The 17,860-nt window shown below is 46.8% G+C and overlaps 1 protein-coding gene across 1 annotated transcript in view; it reads right to left on the bottom strand.

The window, feature by feature from the left end:
- CARMIL3 (capping protein regulator and myosin 1 linker 3) overlaps positions 1-17,860 on the bottom strand; it is a 139,829-nt gene that overhangs the window by 52,327 nt on the left and 69,642 nt on the right. Inside the window, 5 exon segments of the mRNA XM_075567998.1 lie at positions 517-689; positions 5,174-5,228; positions 8,763-8,859; positions 14,251-14,332; positions 16,316-16,385. Of these exon segments, the coding sequence (XP_075424113.1) occupies positions 517-689; positions 5,174-5,228; positions 8,763-8,859; positions 14,251-14,332; positions 16,316-16,385 (477 nt within the window).

The raw sequence follows: 17,860 nt of genomic DNA, 5'->3' as shown, positions 1-17,860 counted from the left end.
ACTCACCGCAGGGAGGTATTGATCAGTAATACTCACCGCACAGAAGTATTGATCTGTAATACTCACCACAGGGAGGTATTGATCAGTAATACTCACCGCACAGAAGTATTGATCTGTAATACTCACCGCAGGGAGGTATTGATCAGTAATACTCACCGCACAGAAGTATTGATCTGTAATACTCACCGCAGGGAGGTATTGATCCGTAATACTCACCGCACAAAAGTATAGATCTGTAATACTCACCGCAGGGAGGAATTGATCAGTAATACTCACCGCACAGAAGTATTGATCAGTAATACTCACCGCACAGAAGTATTGATCTATAATACTCACCGCAGGGAGGTATTGATCAGTAATACTCACCGCACAGATGTATTGATCAGTAATACTCACCGCACAGAAGTATTGATCAGTAATACTCACCGCACAGAAGTATTGATCAGTAATACTCACCGCACAGAAGTATTGATCAGTAATACTCACCGCACAGAAGTATTGATCATTAATACTCACCGCACAGAAGTATTGATCTGTAGGGCTTTGGCCAGCATCTTTGCCCCCATATCTGACATGGCATTCCCACTGACGTCCAGCTCGTGCAGAGACACGTTACTCCCGAGAGCGTTCAGAACGATGCATGTCCGAGACTTTAACCGAGAGTCTGCGAGAGACAGAGACTGCAGGGACTGAGAGAGGGAGGGCAGAGACAGAGAGGGAAAGGGAGAGAGAGGGTGGGAGAAACAGAGAGAGGGGAGGAGAAGAGAGGGAGAGGGGAGATGAGGAGAGAGGGTGGGTATGAGTGGGGGGGGGGTAGGAGTGGGGGATCGAAGAGAGAGAGAGGGGAGGTGAAAAGAGAGAGGTGGGGGTGAAGGGAGGGAGGGGGTCAAGAAGAGGGGAGGGATGATGATGAAGAGGGTGGAGAGGGGGAGGAAGGGGAGAGGGGGAGGAAGGGGAGGGGTGTGGAGAGGGGGAGGGGAAGAAGAGAGAGGAGAAGAGAGAGTTAGAGAAGGAGGACAGGTGGACAGAGGCAGAGAAAGGGGAGGTGTGAATAGAAGAGATGTCACACAGACCCCCGAGCCCCCCCCCACAGAGCATATTATGGGGGCACAAGAATATCGCAGATTCAATGGAGGGGAAAGAAGAGGGGGGGGGGAGAGGTAGAAAGGAGAGGGGGGAGAAAGGAGAAGGGGGGGGGATTCAGCAAACATGCCTGAGGTTTAACTCTTTGTCAGAGAGTCCATCAAGGCATCTCTGCGTGTTATTATATCTCTGCGTGTTATTATATCTCTGCGTGTTATTATATCTCTGCGTGTTATTATATATCTCTGCGTGTTATTATATATCTCTGCGTGTTATTATATATCTCTGCGTGTTATTATATATCTCTGCGTGTTATTATATATCTCTGCGTGTTATTATCTCTCTCTGCGTGTTATTATCTCTCTCTGCGTGTTATTATCTCTCTCTGCGTGTTATTATCTCTCTCTGCGTGTTATATCTCTCTGCGTGTTATTATATCTCTCTGCGTGTTATTCTCTCTCTGCGTGTTATTATATCTCTCTGCGTGTTATTATATCTCTCTGCGTGTTATTATCTCTCTGTGTGTTATTATATCTCTGCGTGTTATTATATCACTCTGCGTGTTATTATATATCTCTGCGTGTTATTATATCTCTCTGCGTGTTATTATATCTCTGCGTGTTATTATATATCTCTGCGTGTTATTATCTCTCTCTGCGTGTTATTATCTCTCTCTGTGTGTTATTATCTCTCTCTGCGTGTTATTATCTCTCTCTGCGTGTTATTATCTCTCTCTGCGTGTTATTATCTCTCTCTGCGTGTTATTATCTCTCTCTGCGTGTTATATCTCTCTGCGTGTTATTATATCTCTCTGCGTGTTATTATATCTCTCTGCGTGTTATTATATCTCTCTGCGTGTTATTATATCTCTGCGTGTTATTATATCTCTGCGTGTTATTATATATCTCTGCGTGTTATTATCTCTCTCTGCGTGTTATTATCTCTCTCTGCGTGTTATTATCTCTCTCTGCGTGTTATTATCTCTCTCTGCGTGTTATTATCTCTCTCTGCGTGTTATTATCTCTCTCTGCGTGTTATATCTCTCTGCGTGTTATTATATCTCTCTGCGTGTTATTATATCTCTCTGCGTGTTATTCTCTCTCTGCGTGTTATTATATCTCTCTGCGTGTTATTATATCTCTGCGTGTTATTATATCTCTGCGTGTTATTATATATCTCTGCGTGTTATTATCTCTCTCTGCGTGTTATTATCTCTCTCTGCGTGTTATTATCTCTCTCTGCGTGTTATATCTCTTTGCGTGTTATTATATCTCTCTGCGTGTTATTATATCTCTGTGTGTTATTATATCTCTCTGCGTGTTATTATATCTCTGCATGTTATTATATCTCTCTGCGTGTTATTATATCTCTCTGCATGTTATTATATCTCTCTGCACGTTATTATATCTCTGCGTGTTATTATATCTCTCTGCTTGTTATTATATCTCTGCGTGTTATTATATCTCTCTGTGTGTTATTATATCTCTGCGTGTTATTATATCTCTGCGTGTTATTATATCTCTCTGCTTGTTATTATATCTCTGCGTGTTATTATATCTCTCTGTGTGTTATTATATCTCTCTGCGTGTTATTATATCTCTCTGCGTGTTATTATATCTCTCTGCATGTTATTATATATCTCTGCGTGTTATTATATCTCTGTGTTATTATATCTCTCTGCATGTTATTATATCTCTGCGTGTTATTATATCTCTGCGTGTTATTATATCTCTCTGCGTGTTATTATATCTCTCTGCATGTTATTATATCTCTCTGCGTGTTATTACGTGTTATTATATCTCTCTGCGTGTTATTACGTGTTATTATATCTCTCTGCGTGTTATTATATCTCTCTGCATGTTATTATATCTCTCTGCACGTTATTATATCTCTGCGTGTTATTATATCTCTCTGCTTGTTATTATATCTCTGCGTGTTATTATATCTCTCTGTGTGTTATTATATCTCTGCGTGTTATTATATCTCTCTGCTTGTTATTATATCTCTGCGTGTTATTATATCTCTCTGCATGTTATTATATATCTCTGCGTGTTATTATATCTCTCTGTGTTATTATATCTCTCTGCATGTTATTATATCTCTGCGTGTTATTATATCTCTGCGTGTTATTATATCTCTCTGCATGTTATTATATCTCTCTGCGTGTTATTACGTGTTATTATATCTCTCTGCGTGTTATTATATCTCTGCGTGTTATTATATCTCTGCGTGTTATTATATCTCTCTGCGTGTTATTATATCTCTCTGCGTGTTATTATATCTCTCTGCGTGTTATTACGTGTTATTATATCTCTCTGCATGTTATTATATCTCTGCGTGTTATTATATCTCTGCGTGTTATTATATCTCTCTGCGTGTTATTATATCTCTCTGCATGTTATTATATCTCTCTGCGTGTTATTACGTGTTATTATATCTCTCTGCATGTTATTACGTGTTATTATATCTCTCTGCGTGTTATTACGTGTTATTATATCTCTCTGCATGTTATTACGTGTTATTATATCTCTCTGCGTGTTATTACGTGTTATTATATCTCTGCGTGTTATTATATCTCTGCGTGTTATTATATCTCTCTGCTTGTTATTATATCTCTGCGTGTTATTATATCTCTCTGTGTGTTATTATATCTCTCTGCGTGTTATTATATCTCTCTGCGTGTTATTATATCTCTCTGCATGTTATTATATATCTCTGCGTGTTATTATATCTCTGTGTTATTATATCTCTCTGCATGTTATTATATCTCTGCGTGTTATTATATCTCTGCGTGTTATTATATCTCTCTGCGTGTTATTATATCTCTCTGCATGTTATTATATCTCTCTGCGTGTTATTACGTGTTATTATATCTCTCTGCGTGTTATTACGTGTTATTATATCTCTCTGCGTGTTATTATATCTCTCTGCATGTTATTATATCTCTCTGCACGTTATTATATCTCTGCGTGTTATTATATCTCTCTGCTTGTTATTATATCTCTGCGTGTTATTATATCTCTCTGTGTGTTATTATATCTCTGCGTGTTATTATATCTCTCTGCTTGTTATTATATCTCTGCGTGTTATTATATCTCTCTGCATGTTATTATATATCTCTGCGTGTTATTATATCTCTCTGTGTTATTATATCTCTCTGCATGTTATTATATCTCTGCGTGTTATTATATCTCTGCGTGTTATTATATCTCTCTGCATGTTATTATATCTCTCTGCGTGTTATTACGTGTTATTATATCTCTCTGCGTGTTATTATATCTCTGCGTGTTATTATATCTCTGCGTGTTATTATATCTCTCTGCGTGTTATTATATCTCTCTGCGTGTTATTATATCTCTCTGCGTGTTATTACGTGTTATTATATCTCTCTGCATGTTATTATATCTCTGCGTGTTATTATATCTCTGCGTGTTATTATATCTCTCTGCGTGTTATTATATCTCTCTGCATGTTATTATATCTCTCTGCGTGTTATTACGTGTTATTATATCTCTCTGCATGTTATTACGTGTTATTATATCTCTCTGCGTGTTATTACGTGTTATTATATCTCTCTGCATGTTATTACGTGTTATTATATCTCTCTGCGTGTTATTACGTGTTATTATATCTCTCTGCGTGTTATTACGTGTTATTATATCTCTCTGCGTGTTATTATATCTCTCTGCGTGTTATTACGTGTTATTATATCTCTCTGCGTGTTATTACGTGTTATTATATCTCTCTGCGTGTTATTACGTGTTATTATATCTCTCTGCGTGTTATTATATCTCTCTGCGTGTTATTATATCTCTCTGCGTGTTATTACGTGTTATTATATCTCTCTGCGTGTTATTACGTGTTATTATATCTCTCTGCGTGTTATTATATCTCTCTGCGTGTTATTACGTGTTATTATATCTCTCTGCGTGTTATTACGTGTTATTATATCTCTCTGCGTGTTATTACGTGTTATTATATCTCTCTGCGTGTTATTATATCTCTCTGCGTGTTATTATATCTCTCTGCGTGTTATTACGTGTTATTATATCTCTCTGCGTGTTATTATGTATATGACAGGGTCACTCACACAGTCTTCATCCTGTAGCATGTTCACAATCCGCTGCAGAATCTCCTCCAGGACTCTGAAATTATAGAGATACGGAAAGTACCCCAACTATTACTATCCATAATCCCTCCCATTACTCCCTCCCATTACTCCCCACAATCCCTCCCATTACTCCCCACAATCCCTCCCATTACTCCCCACAATCCCTCCCATTACTCCCCACAATCCCTCCCATTACTCCCTCCCATTACTCCCCACAATCCCTCCCATTACTCCCCACAATCCCTCCCATTACTCCCCATAATCCCTCTCATTACTCCCTATAATTCCTCCCATTATTCCCCATATCTGCAACAATTACTCTCAATAATCCCGCCAATTACTCCCCCTAACCGTCCAATTACTCCCTATATCCCCATCCATTACTCCCCATAATCCTTCCCACTACTCCCCATAATCCCTCCCATTTCTCCCCATAATCCCATTTCTCGCCATAATCCTTCCCACTACTCCCCATAATCCCTCCCATTTCTCCCCATAATCCCATTTCTCCCCATAATCCCTCCCATAATCCCTCCCATTTCTCCCCATAATCCCATTTCTATATCCCAATCCATTACTCCCCATAATCCTTCCCACTACTCCCCATAATCCCTCCCATTTCTCCCCATAATCCCATTTCTCCCCATAATCCTTCCCACTACTCCCCATAATCCCTCCCATTTCTCCCCATAATCCCATTTCTCCCCATAATCCTTCCCACTACTCCCCATAATCCCTCCCATTTCTCCCCATAATCCCATTTCTCCCCATAATCCCTCCCATTACTCCCCATAATCCCGCCCATTTCTCCCCATAATCCCCCCCATTACTCCCCATAATCCCTCCCATTTCTCCCCATAATCCCGCCCATTACTCCCCATAATCCCCAATGTCACGGGAGACCAGGTACTTGCACCTTTTATACCAGGATCATTTCGCTGAGCAAAAACGCGTAATGAAATAAATTGTGATTTATTCACTTAAAATAGGCAAACACACAATGTTACACAAAACACGGGAAAAAGCCCACTTACGTGGGACCGGGATAACCACCTAACTTTCCTAGCTGCAGGGAATCCCTATTTAAGGATTTTCCCTGAGAACAGTTGCAAAAACAGTACAGAAAATATCCAGGCAGCTTTCTGCTGAAACCCCTTTTCTTCCAGGCTATCGTCCTATTACCCCAAATACACGCTCCAAATAACTCCACCTATTACCCCATATACCCGCTCCCTATAACTCCACCTATTGCCCCATATACCTCCTCCCTATAACTCCTCCTATTACCCCATATAAACCGTCCCTATAACTCCTCCTATTACCCCATATAACCACTTCCTATAACTCCTCCTATTACCCCATATAACCACTTCCTATAACTCCTATTACCCCATTTAACCGCATCCTATAACTCCTCGTTGACACGGTGTTAGGAATCCGATTTCTCGGCGCCGTCCGCACAACACACAGACAACCCCCAGGGAGACTCAGGGCGTGCAGCGCAACCCCCTCCTACCCGCCTCCACATCCGCCAGCTCCTCTGTCGCCGCAGGGTCGCTCCCCTCAGCGGTCCCGCCGCTCCCCCTCTTTCTCAGTGGGAGGCGCGGTCCCTCCATCCTGCGCGTACACCTGCGTCCTCCCCCAACGCTGGTCGCGTGCACACGCAACTTACAGAGCGCGCGCCCAGCATCCGTTCTTCAGCTTCCACTCCTGCAGTAGGGATCCGCCCCCGTACACCGCGCAGGCGTACTCAGAGTACTACCAGTCCTCACCTGGGTTGTATCAGCCACACCAATCCTGAAAGGCTCCCTGTAGTCCTGCTGATCCGCCCCCATTCCTGATTGGTCTGCCCAGCCTTATCAGGCATCTCTGAGCCCTCACTCATCGCTCGACATAGTCTCTGTATGGAAGTTGCTTGGTGTTCTCTTGGTGATTCTACAGGTTCTGACACGGCTCGTACGACTACCCCCTTTGGCTCCCGACCTCGGCTCTCCTCGGACTACGTATTCTCTGGCATCCCACGATCACGGCTTGGACTTCGACCCTCCTCATCTCTCCGCTCCCTGACCTTGGCAACGCAACTACTATTCTACTTCTACACCCGGTACCGGCAAGTATTGTCTACCTTACATACATCTGGCCTGGCAACGCTGAAAACACCACACTTCGGACTCGCTCCCTTTGCTGCGGGTGCGTGTATTCCTACTTCCCCCTTTAGCACAGGGGACGGGTCTGGTCTGCGGGCAGCACCGGCTTAACACATGGTAAACCAGTACTTTTATCACCATTTATATTTAAGGGATCAGTCACAGGGCAAAACACTGTCATGAAATAAAATGAGGTTTATTTGGGATAAATCCTCGGAAACACAGAAATACAAAATATACAAACAGGGGTCTGGAGGATGAAATCTACCTTTCCTAGGTGCAAGGAACCACTTCAAATGGGTTTCCCCTGTCCGCTTCTCTGCTCCAGGATATCAGAGAGCTGCACACAGCAGCCCCTCTGAAATTTATCTCCACATTCCTTCCCAGAGATGGACTCCAGCACACTCCACACTCCTTCCCAGAGGTGGACTTCAGCAAACTCCACACTCCTTCCCAGAGGTGGACTTCAGCAAACTCCACACTCCTTCCCAGAGGTGGACTTCTGATGGACTTCTGAGGGAATCTCCACACTCCCTCCCAGAGTGTCTCTCCCTCTGAGTGAAAACTAAAGCACTGTCCAGCAACACCACTTATATACCCCTTGGTGGCTATTGAACAAAGGCAGCCAACCAAGAGAAAACAGTGCCTGGGGCTCAAACCTGATAACTGATTGATTTAACTAATCCCCTACCTTTGTTCTGATCTATTTCTATGGAGAGCTTCAACTGAGTGAATTACTTAATCTTTCTCCATAGAAGTAACAGTGGAATATCTCATTTACTTTCTTGCATGTTAATTCCATCACCACACAATGCCAACTACTGTACCTAAGCTGGGGGGAATTGCTAACACAGGCATAAATACAGACATAAGGTAATTATGTAAAAGACAGGACTTAGCATTACACACAGCTAGCCCAAATCACAGAACAATGTTGATTGGGGAAAGGATTGTTACAGGGAAGACAGAATACATGCTTTAAAATGCATTCTTACACATTTTGTGCATTATATATTCCCTGTTCTCCCTCTGAAATTAAATTACATTTGGCTGGATGAAACATTTCTAGGACAGCCAAGTTACACGGATTGATAGGGGTAAATAGCTGGGATTTCTCTTTATTAGGCCCACCAGCTACCCATACCAGCACACTCATATTACACCATATAACATCTTCCTATACCACCTCCTATTACCCCATATAACCCCTCCCTATAAATCCTCCTATTACCCCATATAACCCGTCCCTATAACTCTTCCTATTACTCCATATAACCCCTCCCCGTAGCTCCTCCTATTACCCCATATAACTCCTCTCATTGCCCCATATAACCCCCTCCCTATAACCCCTCACCATATCCCGCTGGGTCAGTGGGTCACACACATTGTATGTCCCTCTCAGATAGTGCCATGCGTCTCACCTTGATTTCACGGCAAAGTTTTTGCCCAGAGAGAGATGCTTAAGATGTCTGTTTGTGGCCAGGGCAGGAACAAGAGACAGCATGAGAGCGTCCAACCCTACAAGACAGCAAGAGACAGCATGAGATCGTCCAACCCTACAAGACAGCAAGAGACAACATGAGAGCTTCCAACCCTACAAGACAGCATGAGAGCATCCAACCCTATGAGACAGCACGAGAGCATCCAACCCTACGGGACAACAGGACAGCATCCAACCCGACGAGACAGCATGAGAGCATCCAACCATACTAGACAGCAAGAGACCAACCCAGCAAGACAGCATGAGAGCGTCCAACCCTTACGAGACAGCAAGAGTGTCACAGTATACCAGGTCTTTTAACACCATTTATTTTTAACGGATCAATCACAGGGCAAAACAAGACAGTGAAAAAAAATGAGGTTTATTTTGGATAAGACCTCGGAAACACACAAGAATACAAAAATATACACACCGGGGTCTGGGGAATGAGATCTAGCTTTCCTAGGTGCAGGGACTCACTTCAAATGGGTTTACCCTGTCCGCTTCTCTGCTTCAGGATATCACACTGCTACACACAGCAGCCACTCTGACATGAACCTCCAGCTGGTCCAACTCCACACTCCTTCCCAGAGTGCCTCTCAGATGGTCTCCACACTCCTTCCCAGACATGGACTAGTGCTCTGATCAGCAGTGTTCCTTATATACCCCATGGTAGCTATCCTTTAACATTGAGCAAGTGTAGCCAGCCAAGAGAAACAGTGCCTGGGGCTCACTCCTGATAACTGATTCATTTAACTAATCCCCCTACCTTTGTTCTGATCTATTTCTATGGAGAGCTTCAACTGAGTGAATTACTTAGTCTTTCTCCATATAAATGACAGTAACAGTGGAATATCTAATTTACTTTCTTGCATGTTAATTCCATCACCACACAATAGCAGGTAGCTAATCTGGGAGGAATTGCTAACACAGCCATAAATACAGACATAAGGTAATTATGTAAAAGAGTAATGTGCTTCAGCGCTAATGCAATAATTAATATAGTGTAAAATGTACACTACTAGTCTATACCAAAAGTGCCTAAAGCTATAGGAAAGGCTGCCTGAAACAATGAGATTAATACACATCACACACAAAAATCAACAAAAAATAATCAGGCGCCTAAAACAAATCCAAAAGTATGTGTTAATCTTGTATTTTGTTGTTTGTGACAGTGATGTGCTATGATGGCGTTATAGGTTAATCATGTAGTGATTGCCAATTAGAGTATCAGGGTATATATACTAGCTATACCCATGCACTCATTATGGCCCCGAGGAAGTGAACTTTTTCACGAAACGCGTAGGGTTGTGGGATATTTGGCGAATTCAGACATCTGCAGAAGCTGCATACTCTGTGGAGAACAGGACAGACAGTGCGGAGCATAGCGACAAGTGAGATACACTTCCGCATATGCGCGCGCGCAACTAGGGAAGTGTGTGCGGTCGGTAAACGGGACGGCTGCATGCAGACAGAGTTGTGAAGCCTAACCCAGGCAGTGTTATCAGCAGGGACTAACCAGAGTGGTGGTACACCCCGGTGTGGACATTGTCTCTTGGGAAAGGAACTATCAACTATGCTTATTGTATCCTGCTTATTGTAAGTAGATGGATTTAGGGGTAAATAGCTGTGATTTCGCTTTATTAGGTCCCCCAGCTACCCCTACCATCAAACCTCTCCCCATCAAGATGAAGGCTTCAGGACAGTCACCATCTCAGGTGGCTTTCTGAGCCTGACAGGAATCAAGGTTCCTGAGGTAGGACAAAGTCTTTCTGGCTGATACAGTCCGTCAGCCTGCAGAGGGTTGTTGCCCTCTCCAAGATTCTCTGTGGGTAGGGGCTGCAATGGTAAAGGAGTGATGATCGGTGGGGTGGACTCCATAAGCTTGGGAGCACAAACCACCTTGGTGGGCAATTGTCCAACTGTGGCTTTCTCTGACTGGGGTCACAAGAGCATCCTCCTTAGGTACGTTCACCATTCTCCCTGTCCATGAGTACCGGTGCCCTGGCTAGACCCTATCAGGCTGCCCGGGAGTATCTTGATACAGGGGACACCCCAGGCCAATTGCCTGCTGATTACCGGGGATCCCTGGACAAATAGACAAATCTTTAAAAACTGCTGGCTGTATCTTTGGCTGGAGCTGCTGCTGCACGTCTGCTGTTTGCTCCTCCTGGGTATATAGCCCCTCACAGGACATCCATCCTGTAGCTGGGGAGAATTGCCCCAGACTGGGGTTACTGGACTCCTCAGGAACTGCTGGATCAGTTGGTCCCAAATGCAGGGGGAAGGTGAGATCCCCAATAGGCAGGGGTACTAAAAGCTCCCCTTCATGGGCAAGTGCCATACTTCCATTTCTGGCGGTGGCTGCTATGGGAGCAGCATCCTCCACAAATGTGCAGATGAGGTGCCCCAAGTCGTTACTGAGTATCACATCAATACCCAACCCAGGCAAAACAACCACATCCCTCATACCTTGACCGGCACCACAGTCAAGAAACACCCGGGCGACCTGGATTGACCAAGGTCTCCCATCTGGCATGGTTATCTTCATCAGTGTGCCCGGGATCAGATCCTCTGGTTTGACCATGGCAGGTCTCATCAGAGTGACAGTGGCACCGGAGTCAACAAGGCCGGTTGTCTGGCGATCTCCAATAGTCACTGGTCACAAATGTTTGTACCTTACATCGTGGTATTGCAACCCGACAGTTGAAATCCGATGCCCCTCTGCTTCATGTGCCCGGTCTGGTGGCACTGATAGCACTGTACCTCATGTGCAAAGCCTGCAGGCTTGGCTGCAGTCTCCTCAGCGGGAGGCTTGCACCTCCAATTTGGGACAGCATTAGAAGTGGCTGCTGGCTTACCTGCTTGATTAGCAGGAGTAGCAGTCAGTGGTGCCACCCGCGTCCTATGCTGGGGTCGGGTGGTCACAAACTCATTTGCCGGGGTGGCTGCTTCCTCGCAGTTGGCTGGCTTGCAGTCAAGGACCCACTCCGGGACTTCTGGCAGCATCTGTGGGATAACTGCTCGCAGAACATCAGGTCGAGCAGCTCCGGGTAGGTACGGGCATTGCACCCCTCTACCCACCGAGTACCTGGTGAATGATCCACATGAGTGTCCTGGTCAGTCTGGTCCTCTGACCAGAAACGCTCTCGATAGGTCTCGGGAGTAATGCGGTACCGCCGTAGCACGTACTCATAATTCTCACTGGCTTCTGAGTTGATTGCCTCGTATGCCTCCTGTGCCCGGCCGGTCAGCTGGGGGGACAGGAACTTGACCCACTCGGCTGCTGGGAGAGAGTACTGCCGGCACTGCTTCTCAAAGCTCCGGAGGTACCTATTGATATAAGTAAGCCCATCAATAAATTTCCCAAATCTCTGAGGGGTCATCTTGGGGGGCCGGTACTGAGTATAGTCCCAAGAGGTACTAGCCATGGGTGATGCCAGGGAGTTCTGTACAGCGTGCAACCACTGTATCCTCTCCGCTGGAGTAGCCCCTGGCCCCAAAGCCGCCATCAAAGCCACACTATCCTATTGTGAATGGACTGGGGTCCCTGAGACCACGGGTACCCCCACAGCCACCGGGGCAACCTGGACTGGTCCCTCTGGCTCCATTCCAACCCTCTCTCAGCAAAGGCAACAGCTCCTGCTGGGTTAGCACTGGCAAGGGCATCTTAATGTTCCTCCAGTATGGCTATCAGCTCAGCCCTGCTGCGGCCCTCAGTTTGCAGACTGAAGGTCTCACACTTGGCAGCGATTGCTTCTTGACTCCAGGACCGATACCGTCCTGATCTGGAAGCCATCTTCACTGTGTGGCACTAAACTTAAGTGACATTGACCTGAGTGTGATTCCTGATTTTGTACAAATGTGTTTTCCGACACTACTTGTTTTATGATCCCACACGCTGCCACCAGAAAAAGCCTGTCACAGTAGACCAGGTCTTTTAACACCATTTATTTTTAAGGGATCAATCACAGAGCTAAACAAGACAATGGAATAAAATGAGGTTTATTTTGGAAAGACCTCAGAAACACACAAGAATACAAAACACAAAAATATACACACTTACGGGGGCCTGGGGAATAAGATCTACCTTTCCTAGGTGCAGGGACCCACTTAAAATGGGTCTGCTTCTTTGCTTCAGGATATCAGAGTGCTGCACACCGCAGCCACTCTGACTTGAACCTCCAGCTGGTCACAGTCCAGCTCCACACTCCTTCCCAGAGTGTCTCTCAGATGGTCTTCACACTCCTTCCCGGAGATGGACTAGTGCTCTGAAAAGCAGTGTTCCTTATATACCCCTTTAACATTGAGCAAGGGTAGCCAGCCAAGAGAAACAGTGCCTGGGGGTCAGACCTGATAACGGATTCATTTAACTAATCCCCTACCTTTGTACTAACCTATTTCTATGGAGAGCTTCAACTGAGTGAATTACTTAGTCTTTCTCCATAGAAATTACAATAACAGTGGAATATCTAATTTACTTTCTTGCATGTTAATTCCATCACCACACAATACCATGTATCTAATCTTGGAGGAATTGCTAACAGGCATAAATACAGACATAAGGTAATTATGTAAAAGACAGGACTTAAAATTACAGCTAGCCCAAATCACATCACAGGACAATGTTGATTCACTGGGGGATTGCATTTACGGGGAATAAAGAATACAGGCTTTGAAATGCATTCCCTGTTCTCCCCCAGAAATCAAATTACATTTGGCTGAAATAAGCCTTACATAGCTGGCCAAGTTACATGGATTTAAGGGTAAATAGCTGTGATTTTTCATTATTAGGTCCCCCAGCTACCCCTACCGTCACAAAGAGACAGCATGAGAGTGTCCAACCCTTACGCGAGCAAGAGACAGCATAAGAGTATCAAACCCTACAAGACAGCAAGAGGACATCCAACCCTACGAGACAGCATGAAAGCACCCAACCCTACGAGGCAGGAAGAGACAGCATGAGAGTGTCCAACCCTTACGAGACAGCAAGACCGCATGAGAGCATCAAACCCTAAAAGATAGCATGAGGGCATCCAACCCTACGAGACAGCATGAAAGCGTCCAAACCTATGAGACAGCATGAGAGCATTCCAACCCTATGAGACAGCATGAGAGCAACCAACCCTACTAGACAGCAAGGGACAGCATGAGAGCATACAACCCTACAAGACAACAACAGACAGCATGAGAGCTTCCAACCATACGAGACAGCAACAAACAGCATGAGAGCGTCCACCCCTACGAAACAACAAGAGATAGCATGAGAGCATACAACCCTATGAGACAGCAAGAGATAGCATGAGAGCATCCAACCCTACGAGACAGCAAGAGACAGTATGAGAGAGTGCAAGAGATAGCCCTGTCCTCCCCAGAGACAGCTGCAGAGCCGTGATTAACCCCTTCCCCTCCAGGGAGCAGCTTGTTACCATTCTCCGATAGATTGAGGCTTCCGATGCAGCTGATTGGGGCAATCTGCTCCTGTATTATCTGACCCCCCAAGGAGCGCAGCTATAGGGGGAGAGGGGGAGGGGTAAGAGGGAGATAAAGAGGAAGGGGGTACGGGGAGTGAGGGGGAGGAAAGAGAGGGGGTGAAAGATAAAATTACAAGCATTACAATGGTCACCTCACCCTGCTCCCCTCCTCATCTCACACTGCTCCCCTCCTCATCTCACACTGCTCCCCTCCTCACCTCACACTGCTCCCCCCTCACCCTGCTCCCCTCCTCATCTCACACTGCTCCCCTCCTCATCTCACACTGCTCCCCTCCTCACTTCACACTGCTCCCCCCTCACCCTGCTCACCTCACACTGCTCCCCCTCACCTTGCTCCCCTCCTCATCTCACACTGCTCCCCCCTCACCCTGCTCCCCTCCTCATCTCACACTGCTCCCCTCCTCATCTCACACTGCTCCCCCCTCACCCTGCTCCACTCCTCACCTCAGACTGCGCTCCCTCCCTCACCTCACCCTGCTCCCCTCCTCATCTCACACTGCTCCCCCCTCACCCTGCTCCCCTCCTCATCTCACACTGCTCCCCTCCTCATCTCACACTGCTCCCCCCTCACCCTGCGCCCCTCCTCATCTCACACTGCTCCCTTCCTCATCTCACACTGCTCCCCCCTCACCCTGCTCCCCTCCTCATCTTACACTGCTCCCCTCATCTCACACTGCTCCCCTCATCTCACACTGCTCCCCTCATCTCACACTGCTCCCCCCTCACCCTGCTACCCTCCTCATCTCACACTGCTCCCCTCCTCATCTCACACTGCTCCCCTCCTCACCCTGCTCCCCTCCTCATCTCACACTGCTCCCCTCCTCATCTCACACTGCTCCCCCCTCACCCTGCTCCACTCCTCACCTCAGACTGCGCTCCCTCCCTCACCTCACCCTGCTCCCCTCCTCATCTCACACTGCTCCCCCCTCACCCTGCTCCCCTCCTCATCTCACACTGCTCCCCTCCTCATCTCACACTGCTCCCCCCTCACCCTGCGCCCCTCCTCATCTCACACTGCTCCCTTCCTCATCTCACACTGCTCCCCCCTCACCCTGCTCCCCTCCTCATCTTACACTGCTCCCCTCATCTCACACTGCTCCCCTCATCTCACACTGCTCCCCCCTCACCCTGCTACCCTCCTCATCTCACACTGCTCCCCTCCTCATCTCACACTGCTCCCCTCCTCACCCTGCTCCCCTCCTCATCTCACACTGCTCCCCTCCTCATCTCACACTGCTCCCCTCCTCATCTCACACTGCTCCCCTCCTCATCTCACACTGCTCCCCTCATCTCACACTGCTCCCCCCTCACCCTGCTCCACTCCTCATCTCACACTGCTCCCCTCCTCATTTCACACTGCTCCCCTCCTCATCTCACACTGCTCCCCCCTCACCCTGCTCCCCTCCTCATCTCACACTGCTCCCCTCATCTCACACTGCTCCCCTCCTTATCTCACACTGCTCCCCTCCTCATCTCATACTGCTCCCCTCCTCATCTCACACTGCTCCCCTCATCTCACACTGCTCCCCTCCTCATCTCACACTGCTCCCCTCCTCATCTCACCCTGCTCCCCTCCGCATCTAACACTGCTCCCCTCCTCATCTCACACTGCTCCCCCCTCACCCCACACTGCTCCCCCCTCACCCTGTTCCACTCCTCACCTCAGACTGCGCTCCCTCCCTCACCTCACACTGCTCCCCTCCTCATCTCACACTGCTCCCTCCTCACACTGCGCTCCCCCCTCACCTCATACTGCGCTCCCCCCTCACCTCATACTGCGCTCCCCCCCTCACCTCACACCACACTGCTCTCCCCCCTCTCCTAACACTGCTCTCCCCCCTCTCTTCACACTGCTCTCCCCCTCTCCTAACACTGCTCTCCCCCCTCTCCTAACACTGCTCTCCCCCCTCTCTTCACACTGCTCTCCCCCCTCACCTCACACTGCTATCCCCCATCACCTCACACTGCTCCCCCCCTCGGTCACACTGCTCCCCCCTACCTCACAGCTACTGAGATCGAGGTGTAGGTCCTGGATATGAGTGTTGGAGCAGAGTCCCAGCAGCAAAGCCCTGGTGAGAGACGAGGAATAGGGCGTTATAATCATCCCTCACCCTCCTCTTCTTCAGCCCGTGTCTCCCCACTGCTGGATGAAGTGTGTGTGTGTGTGTGTGTGTGTGTGTGTGTGTGTGTGTGTGTATGTGTACAGTATGTGTATATATAAAGTATCCTTACCGGGCAGACCCTTCACAGTAGACTTTCCAGAAAGAATGAGTCAGCACACAAATTAATCCAATTTCATGATGTATTGCAGGTAAATGGCACACACACCGACATTTCGGTCCTCACAGTGCACTCCCTTGAGAAAGGTCCCTCTGTGAGGACCGAAACGTCGGTGTGTGCCATGTACTTCAATACAGTTTTTTTTAACAACTACCTTTGTGTGCTGTCTCATTTTTGCAGCACGGCTGTCCAGTGAAAACACCTTATCTATCTTACCTCTAAGGGATAAGCACCAACATCTACTCCAACTCCACGGGAGTACCTACTGCCTTACTGACTGTGTGTGTGTGTATATATATATTATATATACATATATATTATATATATATATATATTATTTATATATATTATATACAGTATATATATAATATATATATATATGTAACGGGTTTTCCCCCACCCAATCTCACATTGGCCCGTGTGGTCTAACCAGTCCCCCATTACATATTCGTGTCTGGTGGTGCACCTGTAGGCAACAGGACTCCTGAGTCTCCCGCTTGATGGTATTAGGGGATGTCATCAGGACAGGTAGCTGAGATAGTGTGTGCGAGTCCTACCTATATCCAGTGCAGCGCCTCCACCTCATCAGGATCTGCGCTTCCGCAGGGAGATGGTCCTGGTGAGGAACTCCTTCTTGGTGGTGACTGCCACTGCTGAGTAATTTCACACTCACACAGTGGGGGTTTCATTAACAAGGTCATCTTTATTGTAGATTGGGATGTAGCAGACTGCCCCATGCAGCTGCCGGCTCTAGCCGCACATCTCCTCGTGCTGTCCCTTTGCCAGGTACGCCCTCCCGTATTGAAGTGGGATTCCCTCTTCTCCTAGGGAGATCACTCCTGTGCCAGGTCCCTGGACACAGAGTGGCTAGACAGACTTGATTGGTCAACCTGGACCGCTAGTTACTGCACTAGGGTCACAAAAGTGTTCCTACAATCCCTTATGCAGGACAATACAATTTACCAGCTACTTCACGCAATTGCAGGAACCAACTCTAACTGACAATGTGTTGTGCCTTATATACTTCAGGAGGCAGGCACATCCCTGATGTCACTATCCAGGGACTCAGAGCATACAGCCACTCCCCTCTATACATAGGGCACCCCACCAGGGTGTGAGGGAAAACCTCCATAACTACTGCTGGCATACCTGTACTTATCAGGACTTACTGCCAACAGAGAGGAAAGTAGTATACCGTTATTATGCATGGCTATATATATATATATATTGTGACAGAAACCAGGGGTTGGTAATAAACTCCATA

Source organism: Ascaphus truei, chromosome 13 (assembly GCF_040206685.1).
Source record: "Ascaphus truei isolate aAscTru1 chromosome 13, aAscTru1.hap1, whole genome shotgun sequence".
Lineage (NCBI taxonomy): Eukaryota > Metazoa > Chordata > Amphibia > Anura > Ascaphidae > Ascaphus > Ascaphus truei.
The sequence above is the reverse complement of the archived record's forward strand: the minus strand, read 5'-3'. Positions and strand labels throughout refer to the sequence as shown.